The sequence below is a fragment of the Epinephelus lanceolatus genome, chromosome 8 (assembly GCF_041903045.1).
Source record: "Epinephelus lanceolatus isolate andai-2023 chromosome 8, ASM4190304v1, whole genome shotgun sequence".
Taxonomy (NCBI): Eukaryota; Metazoa; Chordata; class Actinopteri; order Perciformes; family Serranidae; genus Epinephelus; species Epinephelus lanceolatus.
In genome coordinates, this window is record NC_135741.1 from 25,025,102 (window position 1) to 25,043,045 (window position 17,944).

Consider the following 17,944-nt stretch of genomic DNA (forward strand, 5'->3'; position numbering starts at 1 on the left):
ATTTCCAGGGCTGGTACCTGCGGTTATTCCACAGGCTAGTTAATAACATGTCGGGCAGGAAATCCAAAGTGTGGGGTCATTTTGAGAAGGTGAAGGATGAACCCAAGGTGATATGTAAACTCATCTTCATTGGTCGACTACAAACATGACGTATCATCTGAAACATGTCAGTAGCTACATGCCCATTAGTCACTTAGCACAATCATTACTGCTTTGCCGGCAGCGTCATTAACAGGCGGCTCGCTCAGTGTGTGACGTGCACTTGTAGATAAAATATAGGCCTATATTAATGAAGGTTCATTAGTACGGTTTTGTATTTCTCTGTAATGTAGCACAGTGTTAACAATGTCACTGATACTATTCTCTCTCACACCTTCAACTCAAACCATTGTGTTGCCCCGCCCAAAATATATAATCTAATAATTAAATTAATAATATAATACAACTAGTTGACTTATGGCCCTAAATGATGACTATTGGTCAACTAGGAAAATTCTCAGTCCGGGGCAGCACTAATTCAGTTAATGTCACAAACACAACAATTCTACTGGCAACAAACAAGAAGCTTGTTCAGTTATTATAAATTCCTACAAGACTTTTCCTTTTTTTATTTTTTTATCTTTTGGTCAGTAAAACCGAAAGATCAGATAGATTGTTTTTTAATAGCCTGATGACCAAGGCTGCTGGAATTTGTTTTCGGTACAGTATGTTATTCTCTGCCGCACAAATACATAAATGGACAACATCAGACAATCATGGTAATGCATGTCAGCAGTGAGGAGGAGTTAGAGGGAGGAGTTCAGAGTCCTGATGGACTCTAAAAGGCTAAAAAATTACAAAAACGACAACAGATTAATAATCCATTGTTGTTTTTTCCTTGTTTGACTGTCCATGCTGCTGTGCCATACTGACACAGAGGATGTGATGATGGACTCAGTGATGGCTGAGTAGAACATAACGAGAACTTGTTGCTTGACCCAGAATTTTTTAAAGCTGTCTCAGGAAGTATATTCACTGTTGAACTTTTGCAATGACATGTTCAGCGTTAGTTTTCCACTTCAGGTTACTGCCGGTATGTGTTCCAAGGAAGGTCAGTTGTGGTGATGAGGTCTCCATTTATTTTTATGGGTGGTTTTGGATCTGGCATGCAACAGAAATCAACAATGAGTCTCTGGGTTTAAGCTGTGTTGAGCATGAGGTCATTGCTTACGCACCACCTCGGCCACCTCAGTGGCGTGCTGGGTTTCATCATTACTGGAGATGAGGCCTTCAATGGTTGTGTCATCTAGATATTTAATTGTTTTTGCGTGTATGTGGGCTTCTGCTTTTTCCTGAAGTATTTAAAGAAAGTTGTGGGCAACTTCTCACCCTCTACACAGCCAAGCAAACACTTCACATTACTCATAAGAAACACAAACTCTTCCTATACAAAAAACAACACCTTCCTGCCTTTGGTTTCGGTGGTTTCAGTAACTGCTGCAACCACTGGCAGCTGCTTGGCATTATATATACACATATACATATTGGCTTGAAGAAACTGCATTTAACTGGGTGTAACCTTGACTGAAAACAGCAGGAAAACTGCCACTGTGTTATTTTAGCCTGTCCGGAATCCAGAATGGAAACTTAATCCTAATCTTAGAGCTGGAGAGTAACACAGTTCCCCTACCATGTTCCTACTGATATTCATCAACTTCATTCTGTCCACCACGTTGGCGTTCTGCTGAGCAATGGACTGCAGCATGCTGATGGTCTGGTCCAACAGAGCCTGAGCCTGGCTCTCCTGCTCCACCTTTTCCAGCACAAAGTCATCCCTGTGAGCACACACAAACATGTACATGCCCATGCTTATACAGTATGTGCAATGTAAACACACACACATGCATATAGATAGATCCACACAAACAGGGCCACAGGGCAAGCACAGGCAATATGCAACAAGCATGAAAATGTTGTGTATATGCGAGCATTTTAGTGCAGCTGTTTGGGTGTACATAAGGGCTGCAACTAATAATCATTTTCACTGTTGATTCATCTATTATTTTCTCAATTTACCAAGAAAAAATGACGTCCTCAGACCCAAACATATTCAGTTTGCCATCATAGAGGAGTAATGAAACCAGAAAAACTCACATTTAAAATGCAGGAACAGAGAACTTTCACTTTTTTCTTCTTAAAAAATGACTCAAACCCATAAAGTGATTATCAAATTAGTCGGTGATTAATTCAATAGTTGACAACTGATAGATGAATCATTGCAGCTCTAGTGTACATGTATGAGTACGTCAAGTATTTGTGTGAGAGTGTGCGTTTCATACCATCTTTGGCTTTCAATCCATTCAGCTAAGAAGTGTCTGACTTCAATGGGGAAGGCGGCTGGGGGATAAAGGTTGTTGACCGTCTCATCCGACAGGCATGGAATCAGCTGGGACATGTGAATCCACTGGGCCATGGTCAAGCAGGGCTACAAAAGACAGAGTGAAAGGACGTTAGGTATGATGACTGTTCAATTTTACCACATTTTTAACTTACAAACAGGACATATTTTTGCTCATACACCATGCTGGCATTAAAGAATAAGACAGGCAGTGTTTTATGTTTTTCATATTATTATTATTATTATTATACAACGCTTATGGAAAGACCAAGATTAACAAAGCTTAATACTGTCTCTCTATACCACTGGTTCCCAACCTGAAGGTCGCCATATTTTCACAGGGTGTTGCAAGGCCTTCTTGAGTTTAAGGGGTGTAAGAAAACAACAAAATTGGCATTTCATTCATTATTGTAAAAAAAATAAAATAAAATCTTTATTTGAAGAGTGAAGATTATTATTCAAGATATAAACTTTAAAGAAATTCAGAATAAGGACAAGGTGAAGACCTGAACATAAGCTATATTCACAAAGTTAATTTAAACTCATTTAAGCTGGAGCCTATCCTACTGGGTGAGGCATGCTGCCAGACTGACACATAAGGACTGACAACCATTCACACCTAACCTAACAGGGAGGAAGCCTGAGAACCCAGAGAAAACCCACACTGACATGGGGAGAACATGCAAACTTCAAACAGAAGGGTCCCAGGCAGATTCAATCTCACAACCCTCTTACTGTGAGGTAACTATGCTGATGACAGCAACACCAGGCTGCCCAGAGTTAAAATAACCAAACATTTAACAGAACAGTGACCAAGTGTCAGGGAACACTTAAATTGTTAAAAATGAAGCCTATTAAATATGAATGATTGTTAAAAATACTCATCTCCGATGCAATTTCACAGGACAAAGCTGTCCAGATCACTCGTTTTACAAACTTCCTGCAGTTATTGTGTTCAGTCTTTGGGTTAATTGTAAAGTTATCAGCTGTTCTGTACTGTTATTATTATGCATTGAATATAATGTGAAATATCCTGGGTGGGCTCAGCCTTAGAGATAGGGTGAGGAGCTCGGACATCTGGAGGGAGCTCGGAGTAGAGCTGCTGCTCCTTCGCGTCGAAAGGGGTCAGTGGAGGTTGTTCTGGCATCTGATCAAGATGCCTCCTGGGCGCATCCCAAGGGAAGTGTTTCGGGCACGTCCCACTAGTAGGAGGCCTCGGGGCAGACCCAGAACACGCTGGAGGGGTTACACATCTCATCTGGCCTGGGAACGCCTTAGGGTCCCCCAGGAGGAGCTGGAAAGTGTTGCTGGGGAGAGGGACGTTTGGGGTGCTTTGCTTGGCCTGCTGCCCCCGCGACCTGGCCTCGGATAAGCGAATGAAAATGGATGGATGGATGAAATATTCATAAAATATGTCACTAAGTCAGAAGTTGCCAGTTTATTCAATAATAGAAAAAGGCTCCCTTAAGAAAAAAAGCACTTTCCTATTTCCATACTTTGTTTGCAGCCACAGCACAGTTGTTCCTCCCAAAGATGTAAATCTAAAAATGGCTAACAAATACTTAGTTTCATTTTTAACTTCAATAATACCTCCTGTCCTAACAGCAGGACGGTCAGCACAGACTGCTGTGGAGCTGAAGATTGTTCAAGGCAAGCCCACAAAGCTTTGTTATACATTTTAGTGAAGGTCCCAGGACAAGTGGAGCATTTCCATTTGATGATGTAGTCTTTTTTTAAAAGCAAGGCTTTCTCAAACAGAAGATGAGACATGTTTTTAACAGTGTTTGGAGATCAGTGGTTGTCTATGGCACAGAGTAATAAGCCACATTCAGGGCCTGGAAATAGACGACATTGGTTTTGGTCTTTTCATAGGATTTGTTAACTGCATGTCGATCAACATCTGGTAGACATGTACACCACGGCTATGGGGAGATGTGTCTTAAATCTGCTGCTGGCAACAAGCAAGTATATCCTGTGAGCTTTATCAGCTTCCTACATGTGGGGAGAAGCACACAGTGTAAAAACTGTCTCTGAAAGCTTGGGTATCTCTCTGTAGTCTGACTCGTTCTGTCGTAATGTAAGTTTAAAGTGGTTTCCTGTTTCATTCCTGGCCTGAGTTGCATTTATGTTGGCTTAATTACACAACAGATACATTATAAGGTGTCGTCAATTCATGCACCATGCTTTTGAAAGGTGAGAAGAGAGCTAATCTAACTAGAAAAGTAGAGTGCAGATCTCCACCAGGCAGGGCCGCAGCCACTCGAGCTGATCACGGCTACCACACACAATTCCTGTATTTCCAGCAGACACGCCACAGCGAGTTTCAGTGAGTGAGATAGGGTGTAATTATGAGGATGAATGTATATTTAATAACAGTCACAAATCTTTGATCTATGTCATTTGTAAATTGACTTAACTTTGCCTGTGGGCTACAGAACAACACAACAGGAAATAACAAGCATGATCAAGTGCCAGAAGTACATTAGACAGATAATACGTTAAAAAGAAACACACACTGCCTACTCTATTGCTTTGCAGCATTTTTTTAATGACCTAACTGCATGTGAATGAAAATAACCAATCAGAGTCGAGGAGTCTCTAACGCAGCTGTCAATCATGCTGCTCATGAACTGCGGTCAAACTGTCAAACTAGTTAGCGCTGATCAAATATGAATCAAGATTCTGTTACTGCATTGCCTATTTCTCACCTCAGATGTTTTCAGAAACATACTTTACTGTACTGTTTAGCTGTGGAATGAGAAAGTTTGTGACTCAGCCGCCAAGGATACAACTGACTGGAGTACTTAGCTCCGCCCTTTCAGCCAGACAGCTGGTGGCAGATGGCAGCAAAGATAACAAAAGTAGTGATTTAATCATAATTGAAGGAATCTCTTGCACTTCAGCCCCTCAACAAGCGAAGGTCGGTGCTCACAGAAAGGACGAACTGCAACAAACAGATCAATGAGCCACTTCACAAGGACTGCACCAAACGAAAATACTAGAGCACACGACTCACTTTAGTATTTAATACGGTGCAAAACGGCATTTCGACACGCACTGTGTGTTAATCAGAGCCAAAATTGAGTCAGAGATTTGTTCATCTTGTATCCTGCCTAACTTAAGTGGATCATGACATATCAGATATAGCATTAATCAGTTGCTCCGGTTCAAAACAAGACCAAACTTTTCTACAGATGTTCGTTAGTGAGTCACGACAAAGGCCACAATGTGGCCGACTTGTTGTTGTTAGCCGAACCTGTTTGTGGAAAATTTGTAGCCTCTACCAGCCGGTTAAGAGGAGTAAGCAATCAGCAGTTAACAACGATATGAAGCCGTCAATAAAACAGGTATTTCTCCAGCCAAAACATGAGAGGTGCTTGTTTGCAAGCTGTTGACAGACAGATCCACACACACACACAACCAAATACAGAATCCCCTCCAGGCTCACCTGGCAGAGATAATCAACAGTCAAATTCTCCTCATGGCAAGTCATGATATCTAGTATGCAACACTGAGCAACATTTTATAACCGTTGTGTCACACTGAAGGAACACGGAAGAAAACTGTGATAGAACAACAGCTATTTGTCTTCTTAGAACAACAGCTTCATGTCACTAAATACTTTCAGGCTCAGTCAGATAAACTGCTGGGACAACAAATCCCTTCTTAAAGGAACAACTTGACATTTTGGGGAAATATGCTTCATTGTTTTCTTGCTGAGAGTTAGATGAGATAACTCATACCACTCTCTATGTCTTTCATCTGAAAGACATAGAGAAATGTGAATCTAGAGCCAGGAAAGGATTAGCTTTGCTTTTGCTAAGCTTTTGCTTAGCATAGAGACTAACGAAATATGCCGCACATCTAAAGCTCTGGTAAAATGTTGTATCTCTTTTGTTTAATTTGTACATTAAGCTATCACAACTTCATCCCTCTACTCGAACTAATGCTGTATTCAATTTAATATGCTAGAATGAGCTGAAAATGTTAATATTTAACCAGGGCTGTAGACAATATAACATGCTAACATTGAATTTCTGCAGATAAGATCAACAAATTGCTCTTCCACTTTGTTGCTTTGTCAAAAGAAAGACTGACAGATGTAACATCTTGCTTAGCTGAGCAACTTTGTGTTATTGCAGTTTAGTTCCTCTGATATTAGACTTTACTGACGGAATGTAAAATGAAACTTTGGACAACATGCCACCCAATAAAACTTGGAAGGAGAAAGCTCAGTTTAAAATAGAGTCAATCTCGCTGAGAAGCTACGACAGTAAACAACCACTGTAAGAGGGAAAACTCCAGAGTCCTGAATACAGATGTGCTGTTTAAACTGCATTGGCTCCAAGACAAGTATTTATGGTATCATTGCATGCTTTCACTAGTGAGAGTTCATACGAATTAACACACTGACAACCTCTTGCTACCATCATTCTCTCTGGCAGCTATGGTGATGTTGGGCCAGCTCTTTCTTAAAGCTGTTTCATAACCAGTGTTGCACAGTTTCACTCCCAGTCAACACCAGCATAAACAGGCAGGTCCTGGCACAGGTAGGGGAAATATTTCTGGCTGTTTACAATAATCAGGGGCCTGTTTTGGCAGCACTTTTACATAACAGTTTACAGCCAAGCTATGAGCCACCCGTAGCTACATTTGCTCCCTTGGTTTCTCAGTCTAATTGTTATGAATACTTCTCTATAATGTTGGCAGACGACCCAGGCAAGTATTTGATCCCTCAGCCCTGCAGTCTGAGAGCTGTAAGAGAAACTGGACCATAGTGTTGCATGGTATACCGGTACTAAAATAGTACCGCGGTACTAGAGCATTCCAAAAGGTACTATACTGCATTTGGAAAATACCGGTACTTTTTAAATTGATTCAATTCATTAATTTATTTAATTCATTTATGCACACAAACGCCTTTCTTGTTCCTACTGGAGCACAGATTGCGCAAGTGGTGTGTATGACAACACCTGTATCAACATTCGCAGCTGGCACACGTGAAAAAAGGCAAGAGAAAGTCTGCCTCGCAAAGGGAGACATCATGAGACAACACAAACTTGGTGAAACATTTGAGCAACCAATCCGTTACACCCTTACTATTTATTGTTCTAAAGGTTTGTGTCCAAAAGGAGTTTTCCTTAGGAAAAAGTACTGAAAAGTATCAAAATTCATATTGGTATCGGTACCGAAACAAAGATTTTGGTATCGTGACAACACTACTGGACCACTGCCTCAGTAAAATTATTCGAAATACCTGATGATTAAGCCAACGAAAGGAGACATAAATTGAGTTGTACTTGTGTTTATCAAAATCATGAATGCCTTTCTTATTGCCTCATATCATAGAACAACAACCCATACATTATCCTTGGCCTTATTTCTTAATATTCTTAACCTTCCATCGCATTTTTTTGGCATGCTACTTGTCCTGCAGTGTTGCCAACACATTCACAAAACATGTGGAATGATCAGGAATGACTTTCTCAACCAAGTTGTTTTCACAAAAATCAGAAAAAACCACTCTACTTTGGGGCCATACCAAATCACCACACTTTGAATTAGAAAAATGATTTTTAAACTGCTCACAAGATTCGGGACTTTACTGGGCCTAATGGGCATTTTCATGACTAGTACAGTTTTCACAAAATGGCAGTTTAGATTTCAAGAAGTCAAAATTTCTTGCTAAATCTTCTAGTAATTACTATGTCTACAGCAGGAGTGCCGTGATATACCGGTGTTTAAAAATCAAACATTGATATCATGTTAATAATATACATATTGATAATGTAAATAATCCAGCACCTCTTAAATCATTTCCATTTGTTTTTGTTCTTGCTTTGTTTCCCTCTATCAACATCTATCTGGTCGCTTTTTCGCCATCCATTCAGTACAGTTGCTCTTTTTGTACAGTTTTGTACAGTTATGGTTGCGGATTCTCTCCACCTCCCTACATTCATGTTTTGAGTGTTATTAATTTGCAAAAAAAATGCGACAAAGTGCACAGTAAACAAAGTTAAAACTTAATTTGACTTAAATTGGGACATGTGTATCCACTGGGCCATGATCAAGCAGGGCTACAAAAGTAAGAGTGAAAGGACATTAGGTATAATATGACTATTCAATTTTACCACATTTTTAATTTACAAACAGGGCATATTTTTAATTTGAAGGGGACTAAATTTCTACAGATTGTGATAACATGGTTACTGTGAACTCTTGGCCACAACAATCATACACTATCACTGCCTCTTGCAGCCAGGAGCTGCAGTGGGTGAGACTTGATCAGACCTTTGAGCCCCATAATAGGTAAATTAGAAAAGCATTTATTATTATATTGTTGCATTTCATTAACAGGAGCACCTGTATATGGGCAGGTGTTTCATTAAGGTATTTCCTCACCACTAAGTTCTTCACAAGATGCCTGTGAGCATCAGGCTGAGGTGCTTATAAGCAGAAACCTCAGCTGTACTCTGGACCTCCTGAGGTCATGTTCTCCAGCTGTGGGCTCTTTAGTCTCTGACTGGATCTGCACCAGACAGACAAAGTAGGTGGCCAGAAGCGCCCTGCTCTTTAAGCTTAGAGCAGCAGGTCATATCAGCTACTGCTATCAAGCAGCATATGGACTGCCTTATAAACAAGAAATCCCACTAAATTGTTAGGGGAAAGTACTTTATTCTTTGACATTGGGTCTCTAAAACAATCCTGATGATTAGCATTATTACTAGACCGTGCAGTCATGCGGAAGAGGCCCGCTGTGACTGCTAAGTCATCCAAAAAAATACAAGGAGCAGAGCAGATATGAAGCTCAGCTGTGAAGCATTTTATTTTACAAAAGGATGAAATGTTTATCTAAGGACTGTATCAAAGCACTTTCTCTGATTTAAACAAGAGAAATTAAACTCATTTATATGTATTAATTTTAAACATTTTCTTTATAAATTGTTAAGACTGTATTCATCAAACAAGATCAGACACTGATTACAAAATGTGCAGCACAGAATCAAAAAAAAAAAAAATAAGACGGAGAACTTAAAATCTGGGTAAAACAACAAAACCTGGAAAAAATAAAACAGATTTCATAGGGCCCTATACTGGGACTCTGCACATTTAGTGCTCAAACACTTTTAGATGGCAGATTTTCCTTTATGTTTATAAACTGAGGCATATTGGATGCATTCAGTATAAACCACCAGACTGTCAGTGGTGCACAAAGCAGGGCTTGACGCTAACTTTTTTCCCAAGGAGCACATGTGCTCCTAAGTTGAAAAAGTAAGGAGCACACGAAGAACTTTAGGGGCACAATGTAAACTGATCAAATAATGTGTTTTCCGTAAAAAACGTGATGCAAATAGACATTTACAAGCAAAATTATTTAATGAATTTGTATACAAAATTTACAGAAAGGTAAAATCATCAAGTTTTGAAAAAGTATTGCAATTTAATTTTGTCTTTAATGTTATCTTATATATATTATCTTTGTAATATGATTATCTTATATAATGTTATTACTATCCTAAAACATTCTCCAGGTCCTCTGAAACTCTGCAGGACTTATTTCCACCCTGCCCAGCAGCAGTACCGTGGAGAACGGTCCCTCACTGCAGGGAGAGGGGAGAGGGCTTCCCCGGAGGTCGGCCGCTAAACCCGGTCCATCTCCTCCGCACTTTGACTGATTTCCATGCTGCCAACAGTGGGACTTATATTCATTGTGCTGACAGTGGCTTGGAAAACTGCCCATAACCGTGTCACATGGGGAAGAGGGAAGGCGACTGAAGTTCCTCCAACATTTGCGGTTAGATTATCATATTTTTTTATTGACAAAAAAATGTGCCCCTAAATATTTTTTACAGTTCGCACACACCTATTTTTAGTCACAAATGCGAGTGAAACGCTCGCACTGTCGAGCCCTGCTGAAAGCTTCCCTCCTTTTGTTAAGGTCTCTTTCCCAAGCCAAAATAGAGCATCTCCTTGGTGTACCATAAAACCTGGTGGGCTCCATATCCTGCCAGAAAACCTTCTCAAAGGAAATCACTTAACATTACAAGCCCTGAATGTTTCTTCTCTCGGCTTTCTGCTCCCACAACCACTTCAACTGATTTGACGTCATTCCTCTCCCTGTGTGTCCTGAATGTTTTTACAATGATGTGTCTAAAATTTAAAAAAAAACAACATGTCAAGTGAAATGTTCACTTAGTGGCAGAACAGGAGGTTTTTATATTCAAGCTACAATCGGAGACACGGTCATTTTAATACTTGTGTGTCATTATTCTTTTTCTTTTTTTTGCATTTGGTGTTGTTTTTTCTCTATATGTTGTCATAGTGACAACAGTATTTGCTAAGTGTTTTGGTAAATCCAAACAAAAAAAGAATTTTAAAAAGATTTAGTGACATATATTTCATGCAGGCATGATAAATGTAGGACCACTACGCAACAGGTGAGTGAAAACTTTCATAAAGATCAAGAATATCAAGTGCAACTAGTGTCTGTTATTACACAACACTGTTAACGTACACTTTCCCTTTAAAACAGACTCAAGTCAGTCAGTTGTATTTGTGAATCTCAATTACAAATTTGGTAAGGTGGGGTAAAGTAAGGTGAAAAAAACCTCACAATAATCAGAAGAGTAATCTCATCACCCTATATGATAACATCTGTTAGAGAGTACAGAATTCACACATCAGGTTAATGCAGATGATGTCACTGCGTAATGGAAAGTCAAACCAATGCTGGTTATTTTCCACTGGCATTCTCAGAAATAAGTGGAGGTGAATTTGACCATTGTCATGTCATTATTTTGAATTCTTAACTTAACGACGCCCATGATAGGACTGAAGGATAAATAATGACTCCTATTGTTAAAGGAAATAAATGCACTTTCCTCATTTTCCAACACCCTCACTTTCTACCAGCTCACACTCACACTACCTGAAACCTCTCTTCACTGACAATCAGCAAATATAAGGCTGCAACTATCAATTATTTTCATCACCGATTTATTGGCTAATTATTTCTTCAATTTGTCAATCAATCGTTTATTATATAAAGTCACAGAAAACAGAGAAAAATACCCATCAGACCAAAAGGTGACGTCTTCAAATAACGCAGACAAAAACATAAAACATACTGTCACATAAGACAAAGAAATTAACTGACAAATGATGCAGCTTTGATTAGTCAATTAAACAATTTTGATCACTGATTAATTGTTCAAATCATTTTTGAGCATCAGCTCTGTGGATCCAGTTTCTTAATGTGAGGATTTTCTGCTTCTCTGAGTTTTCATGACTTTGGGGTGCTGTTAGTTTAACAAAACAAGCAATATAACGACATCACCGGGCTGTGGGAACTTGTGATGATGATTTTTCACTATCTTTTTTATCTAAAGATCAATCAATCAATTTTATTTATAAAGCCCAAATTTTACAAATCACAATTTGCCTCACAGGGCTTTACAGCATACGACATCCCTCTGTCCTTAGGACCCTCACAGCGGATAAGGAAAAACTCCCCCCAAAAAAAACACCCCTTTAACAGTGGAAAAAAAGGGATCAATGGATTAATCATAACAAAACCAAAACAACCAGTCAGAATGCTCCATAATGAAAACAGTGGTAGCTGCAGCTCTAACTTGTTCACACAGCTCAAAGCACAAGTCACTGCTGACTCATGAGCACTTTCTGAGAAAGAGAGGCTGCCTGTGTCAAGTCTGTCACTGTCTGTGCTGTAATTTTATTATGTTGGTCTATTCTGATCACACGGCGTCTATTGCACATCTGTCTGTCGGTCCTGGGAGAGTGAACCTGTGTTAGTTGCTCTTTCCCTGTGAAAGGGGTGTTTTAGGGAGGCAAGTTTTTCCTCCCTAAAACACCCCTTTCACAGGGAGGCAAGTTTTTCCTTATCCGCTGTGAGGGTCCAAATACAGAGGGTGTCGTATTTTGTAAAGCCCTCTGGAGCAAAGTGTCATTTGTGATACTGGGCTATAAATGAAATTGAATGATTTGAATTGACAGAAGGAGAACAGGGGAAAGCACCCAATGCCAAGATTCCTAATACTCGCCATTCAGGAACATGACCTTATAACCTTTAATATCACCAAAGAGCTTTGACACACAACACAAACCTGATTGTTATTTGACTCCAGCCGCCGCAGCAAACAATGACCTTCAAAAGCTTGAGAATAAACTGGAATTAACTGGTTGCCAACACACACTTTAGTCGGCTTCACGTCATTAACTGACCTAACAGACGGCGTCTTTTGAGTCAGCCATCCAAATATCCTTCATCAGATAAACGAGGTGAAATGTCCCTTGATTCTGGGTGAGATCGTCAACAGTGAAAAAAATGTGGGTACATCCATCAAGTCGAGTCACGTTATAGATGTTTATGAACTTATATTTCTTCACTGAATTGAATTATCTGTCATTTCAGTTCAACATTCACACAAGTCAAACTATTTGATTTGACTTCTCCCTTTCTCTTTCATTGTGTGTGGGAGGTACAGTGCAGTAATAGAGGACAGAGAGTGGATCTTTAGGTTTGCTGAGTCATTTGGGAAAACAGCTGTGGCTGCTCAGTATGAACTATTATCTGGCTGTACAGGCAGGACTCAGCAGCGTGTTTTGTCTTTTCTGTTCATCTGTCTCCCAGGGGTCTCTCCACTGACTTGTGTAGCCTACAGATATTTCAGGTCTTTAGGTTTTCTTACACCTTAACTCTCTGTGCTGTGCTGTGCTGTGCTGTGGTCATGATTCTCCTCACCTTGTTGGTAATAGCTACTGCATTACGTTGGTTAGGATGAACTGAGCAGAGCTGCTTTTTATGATTCCCTGATGTCGGCTCTGTGAAATCTGGACGGCTTTCATCATTAAACACACAGGAAATGTCACAGCTGCACTAACATACCCCTCATGACATGTTTTTCTGGTGTAAACACCTCACCTGTGCATGCAGGTCTGATAATATCACAAAGGACAAAAGACAAAGGAAGAGCGCGACCCGTTGGGACAGCGCCTTTTTAGCCAGTTAGAAAGCAACTAAACTTCTGTCATTCGTCACGCTCAAACTCAAACTTTAAACCTCAGAGTGGAGACAATCACAGTTTAGAAATTTACAACATGTAAATACACTGGCTCTTTTTTTATTTTTCTTCAACCATGTTATTTTTAGTTTGAACTAAACATATTATTGGAAAGCTGATTCACCGGCTTATCAGTTGGTGCCAGTGTCAGCTGTCAGACTTTGTTCACAGCTAACACAGGAGTCCAAAGTGTGTCCGCTCTATCCGGGCGAATGGAACAGTATTTTTTTATTGTTCCTGTCACAAATCAACAAAAATGTAGAGGAAAAACACGACAAATGCTTTTCCTGACTGAGTAAGACCCACTGTGAAGTCACTGAGTGCATATTTACAGAATCAACTTCATACAGGCCAACATTTCAACTTGACTATTTAGCTATTTTTAACTCTGAAGTTGTCATGATTGACTCTGATTCAATCTAATAGCCCTCATAAAATACATGTAACCTGTGTTGACCACACTGAGCTGTCGGATGCCACTGAAATGAAGACTAGGAAAACAGCTACATTCCATATCTCAGTAATTTAAGAAAATATAATAATTTTACAAATGTCTTTTTCCCTCAGTGTGTGAAACAAGTGACATTGTAAATACAAGGTGTTAAAATTTAAACTGCATTTTTTTTTTTTTTTTTTCATTTTCGGGGTTTCGCCACACATCTATTTATTTGTGGCGCCCCCCAACACATCAACATCTGCCACCACAGTCTGATTTTCTATTTTTGGAGCTGGACCGCTCAATGGGAGCAATGTTGAAATTAGGGCTGCCCCACACTAAGAATTTTTCTAACCGACAAATAGTCATCCTTAAGGGCCATTAGTCAACCAGTCGCGCCCATGTTTACAATGTTAATGTAATTAATAAATTATCCATTATCCACCTGCCTACTCAAACTCCACAAACTGCTGCAGAGGAAATAAAGAATTACCAGTGAAGAGGTGAATGAAGACTTACTGTGTGTTCCAATACCCATACCACCATACTATATAATATGCCAGAACAAGATTAATTATGTCCTTAATACACAGTATGTGAAATGCAGTATGCCAAAAATACCAGGATGTTCTACTACATCTGGTTGTATTTTGTAGTATGCAGGCCAGCATGCTTTTCTGGCTGTTCTGACCCACAGTCATCTGCACAGTGGAAGATTTGTCACATCAACTGACTGAGCTGCCAACAGATCACCGCTTGTTGACAGCTGATTGACAGCGAATTAAAGTACGTGATGACCGGTCTACTAGTAACAATAGGAATATTAATCGTTTAAATGAACAACATTATCATAAAGATTACCATATGTCGGAATCTACCTTCTATGCAGTTATAACTTTTTAGTTAAAACTATACACACATTGCAAATTAACAACAACAGCAGAGCTCTGCAGGTTGACCTCTGTCTCTGGTGAACTCAGTAAGTGGCGTTTTGGGAAATGCACATTTAGCAAAACTATCCCTTTCATGTTTGCCTTGTTGTGTGTTTGTACCAAACTTAATTGTTAGCAGACACCTGTGTCGGTTCAGTCATCAAATTATTATCAGATTTACACAAGAGGGGTCACAGGGGCGTGATGACCACTGGAGGCTGTGTGGCAAATCAATGGCAGACCACTTTCATATTGATGATGTTCAGATTTACCTGCATGACGAAAAAATAAGTGGGGACTACTTTCCTCTGAAGCTGTCAGAATATGTGTCCATTCTTTGATTATCCAGTAAGTTTATATATTCCTTTAGTCCGCAAAGGTCCACCAATCAAAAGTGTTTTTCATAGAAACTAATCCAAGTTATGGATATCATAACATGACACATGATATGTTATTTGAAGCCTAATTTTTATACAAATAATATTCATATTAGCTCAAATAAACAATTCAACCATATTTTCCATCTTTGCTGAGCAACAGTTTTGTCTAAAAGGAATTAAAGACCTGTCCCATATAGATGCCTGTCCCTAATATAAACCTGTTGGGTTCAGTGATTTACACAAATAATAGCCACTGTATGGATTATATCACCTTTTCCTTAAGACTGCAATTAATGTGTAAAATACTGGAAAAAATGGCCAGTATACATAAAAGGATGTAATGTTGAAAAACCCTGTTCTGACTCTTACCAACCTTTGCCCCCTGAAAACACAGGTAAAAATAAAGTTTAAAAACGAAATAAATAAACTACATCAGTTGCAGTTAAATTGGAAAAAATAATTAAATTCTAAAATGTATTATTCATTATTTATTATCATAACTGTTCAAACAGTATGTGAGTAATAAAAGGATATTTTGCTTTGATGTTTGTCTGGTAAGATACTCAATACATGTTTTTCTGGGGATCTAACACTTTAATATAACCTGTATTTCTTAAAATATTAATATCTAATCACCTCCAACGTTGAGCTTCTAGGCACATAAACAGTGTTAAGCTGTACAGGGTTTATTGGTGCAGCAGACATGTGCTTATTGGGGCACGGAGTGTGGAGGGAGGGACTAAATTGATCAAGATGATTACATAATTCCCTTCAACATGTCGTGGATTACAAGACAATAGCTATCATTAAAGCCTCTTTTTAACTGGTGAAATTAAGAAAAACGACCTCACAATCACTCACAGGGGTTTGCATAAGTGTAGAATAATATGAGGCTGTATTTCAGGCCGACAGAACATCCTGCAAGTTTTTTTTTTTTTTTTGGTAACCAAAACATGCCAGAGACGCAACAGCCTCATTTATATTCTCACAACTGACAGGCCTCATCAGCTGTTTACCTGTCATATCAAGACAACAAACAACAACACTCACCTTCAGTTCAAAATAGACTTCAAAACATTGAATATGTGTCTTGTCCGTCGCCTCTTCCTCCTCCTCTGTCTCATAAGTCCTCCTTCAGTCCGAGAGTCCTACTGATCATACCCTGCCTCCATTACTCACTGTAAGGCTGCCTCTGTTTAAAAGCTGGACCGTCGTCTTTAACCGAGGAGAAATCAACTTTGAGCAGCGAGCAGCTCAACTTTTAACACCGTAACAAAAAGTAGGTGAGGCTTACTTCCCTGTTGTGCACAATGTGCCAGTAACGGAGGAGCGCGCGCTACTTCCTGTCCTCACGTTCAAGTTTACACATGACCGAGACACAGAGTCATCCGGACAGCATGGGGGCTGCTACTGTATCATGATGATGTAGGCTCCTACACACACTGTGCACGAAGGGGCGGTCACACACTCACACTCACACACAGCAGGGTGAGCTACAATATGCTTGGGTACAGATGTGCACCCTTTTTTTTCACATCTGTCTGCACTGTGGTCTGTTTATCATCACTAGAAGGACTACACATAACTCACTCTGTGGCCTTTACCCTCTCAGGAATTCAGCAATATATTAAAAACATAATATAGAGTAAATATATTTGGTATCTATCTGCCGCCGTTGAAACAGAAACTATAACCGAGCCCAGCAGGCTTGGTGAACTTCCACAGAAGGAGACGTAGGCGGAGTGACGTTGAGTCATTTCAGCAGACGCTGTAACTTCCAGTAAGTCTGAACTCAGACATATGATACCATATCTGCACATGGCAGTGCCAGCAAAGCGGATACTCTCCCAGCGGCACATATTTGTCGGAAAATCAGCAGACCTGCAGAGAAAGTTTGGCAGCTCTCGGGATTTTACCTCTCTGACAGATATATGGTGTAAGCTGACCTGTGGGGTGGAGGAGGACCATGAAATCCACGGAAACATTCCCAGTCATGTGTGTGTGCTATTGTGTGTATGCAAATATTTGTGATGTGTTATTGTGTTTATTATAAAAATGCACCCGTTTATGTTTTAGAATTGTTGTTGTTTGCACTTTAACTGAATGTTGTGTTCACTCATTCGTGGTGTGTGTTTGTGTTAATTGTTGTAACACTGTTTACGCTGCCCTCATTGTCAAGTAGCTCTTAAAAAAGACTTATTTTGTCTCAATGAGACTGTTACCTGCTTAAGTAGATGATATAACCATAATAATAATAATCAATTATAGGCTGTATACTGTGTAACAAAAATTATATTATAAGGTGAAACATGACACATGTTAAATACCTTATGATAATCATGTAGAGCAGGTTTGTTCCTTATATTAACACAGGCTACTTTGTGTACATGACATGTTTTTAAGTGCACATTTGTCACATATTTCCTTTAATATAGAGCAGACATTAATGTAACTTTTCAGTGTTTCCCATGTAGAGCCAGCAGGGGGCGCTCCTGTATTAAATGTTTCAGTTCAGGTGCTGCTTTGCTGTTTTTCTGAGGGTGCCACACAGAGGGAGGGGAGGGCACCAAGATCGCGCCCCCCACTTTTATTTATTCATTTATTACATTAGAAATATCTAATATAAGGGAAATGGGGGAGTGGAGTGTGTGTGGAGAGTATTAGAGGAAATTAAAAGGCAAACGCCATCCAGGTCACCTTACAAAAACATTTTATTTGTAGTAGTAGTAGCCTAGTAT

General features: G+C 39.6%; 1 protein-coding gene across 2 annotated transcripts in view; it reads right to left on the bottom strand.

Moving 5' to 3' along the window:
- The window catches only part of stat6 (signal transducer and activator of transcription 6, interleukin-4 induced), a 37,613-nt gene extending 20,990 nt beyond the window's left edge, over nt 1-16,623 (bottom strand). For both annotated transcript variants that reach the window (XM_078170065.1, XM_033628272.2), the window contains exons 1-3: nt 16,257-16,623; nt 2,319-2,464; nt 1,670-1,814 (exon numbers count right to left, since the gene is read on the bottom strand). In XM_078170065.1, the coding sequence (XP_078026191.1) occupies nt 1,670-1,814; nt 2,319-2,452 (279 nt within the window). In that variant the 5' untranslated portion in view covers nt 2,453-2,464; nt 16,257-16,623. The remainder of the gene's footprint in view (nt 1-1,669; nt 1,815-2,318; nt 2,465-16,256) is intronic.
- Between the last annotated feature and the right edge of the window lie 1,321 nt (nt 16,624-17,944).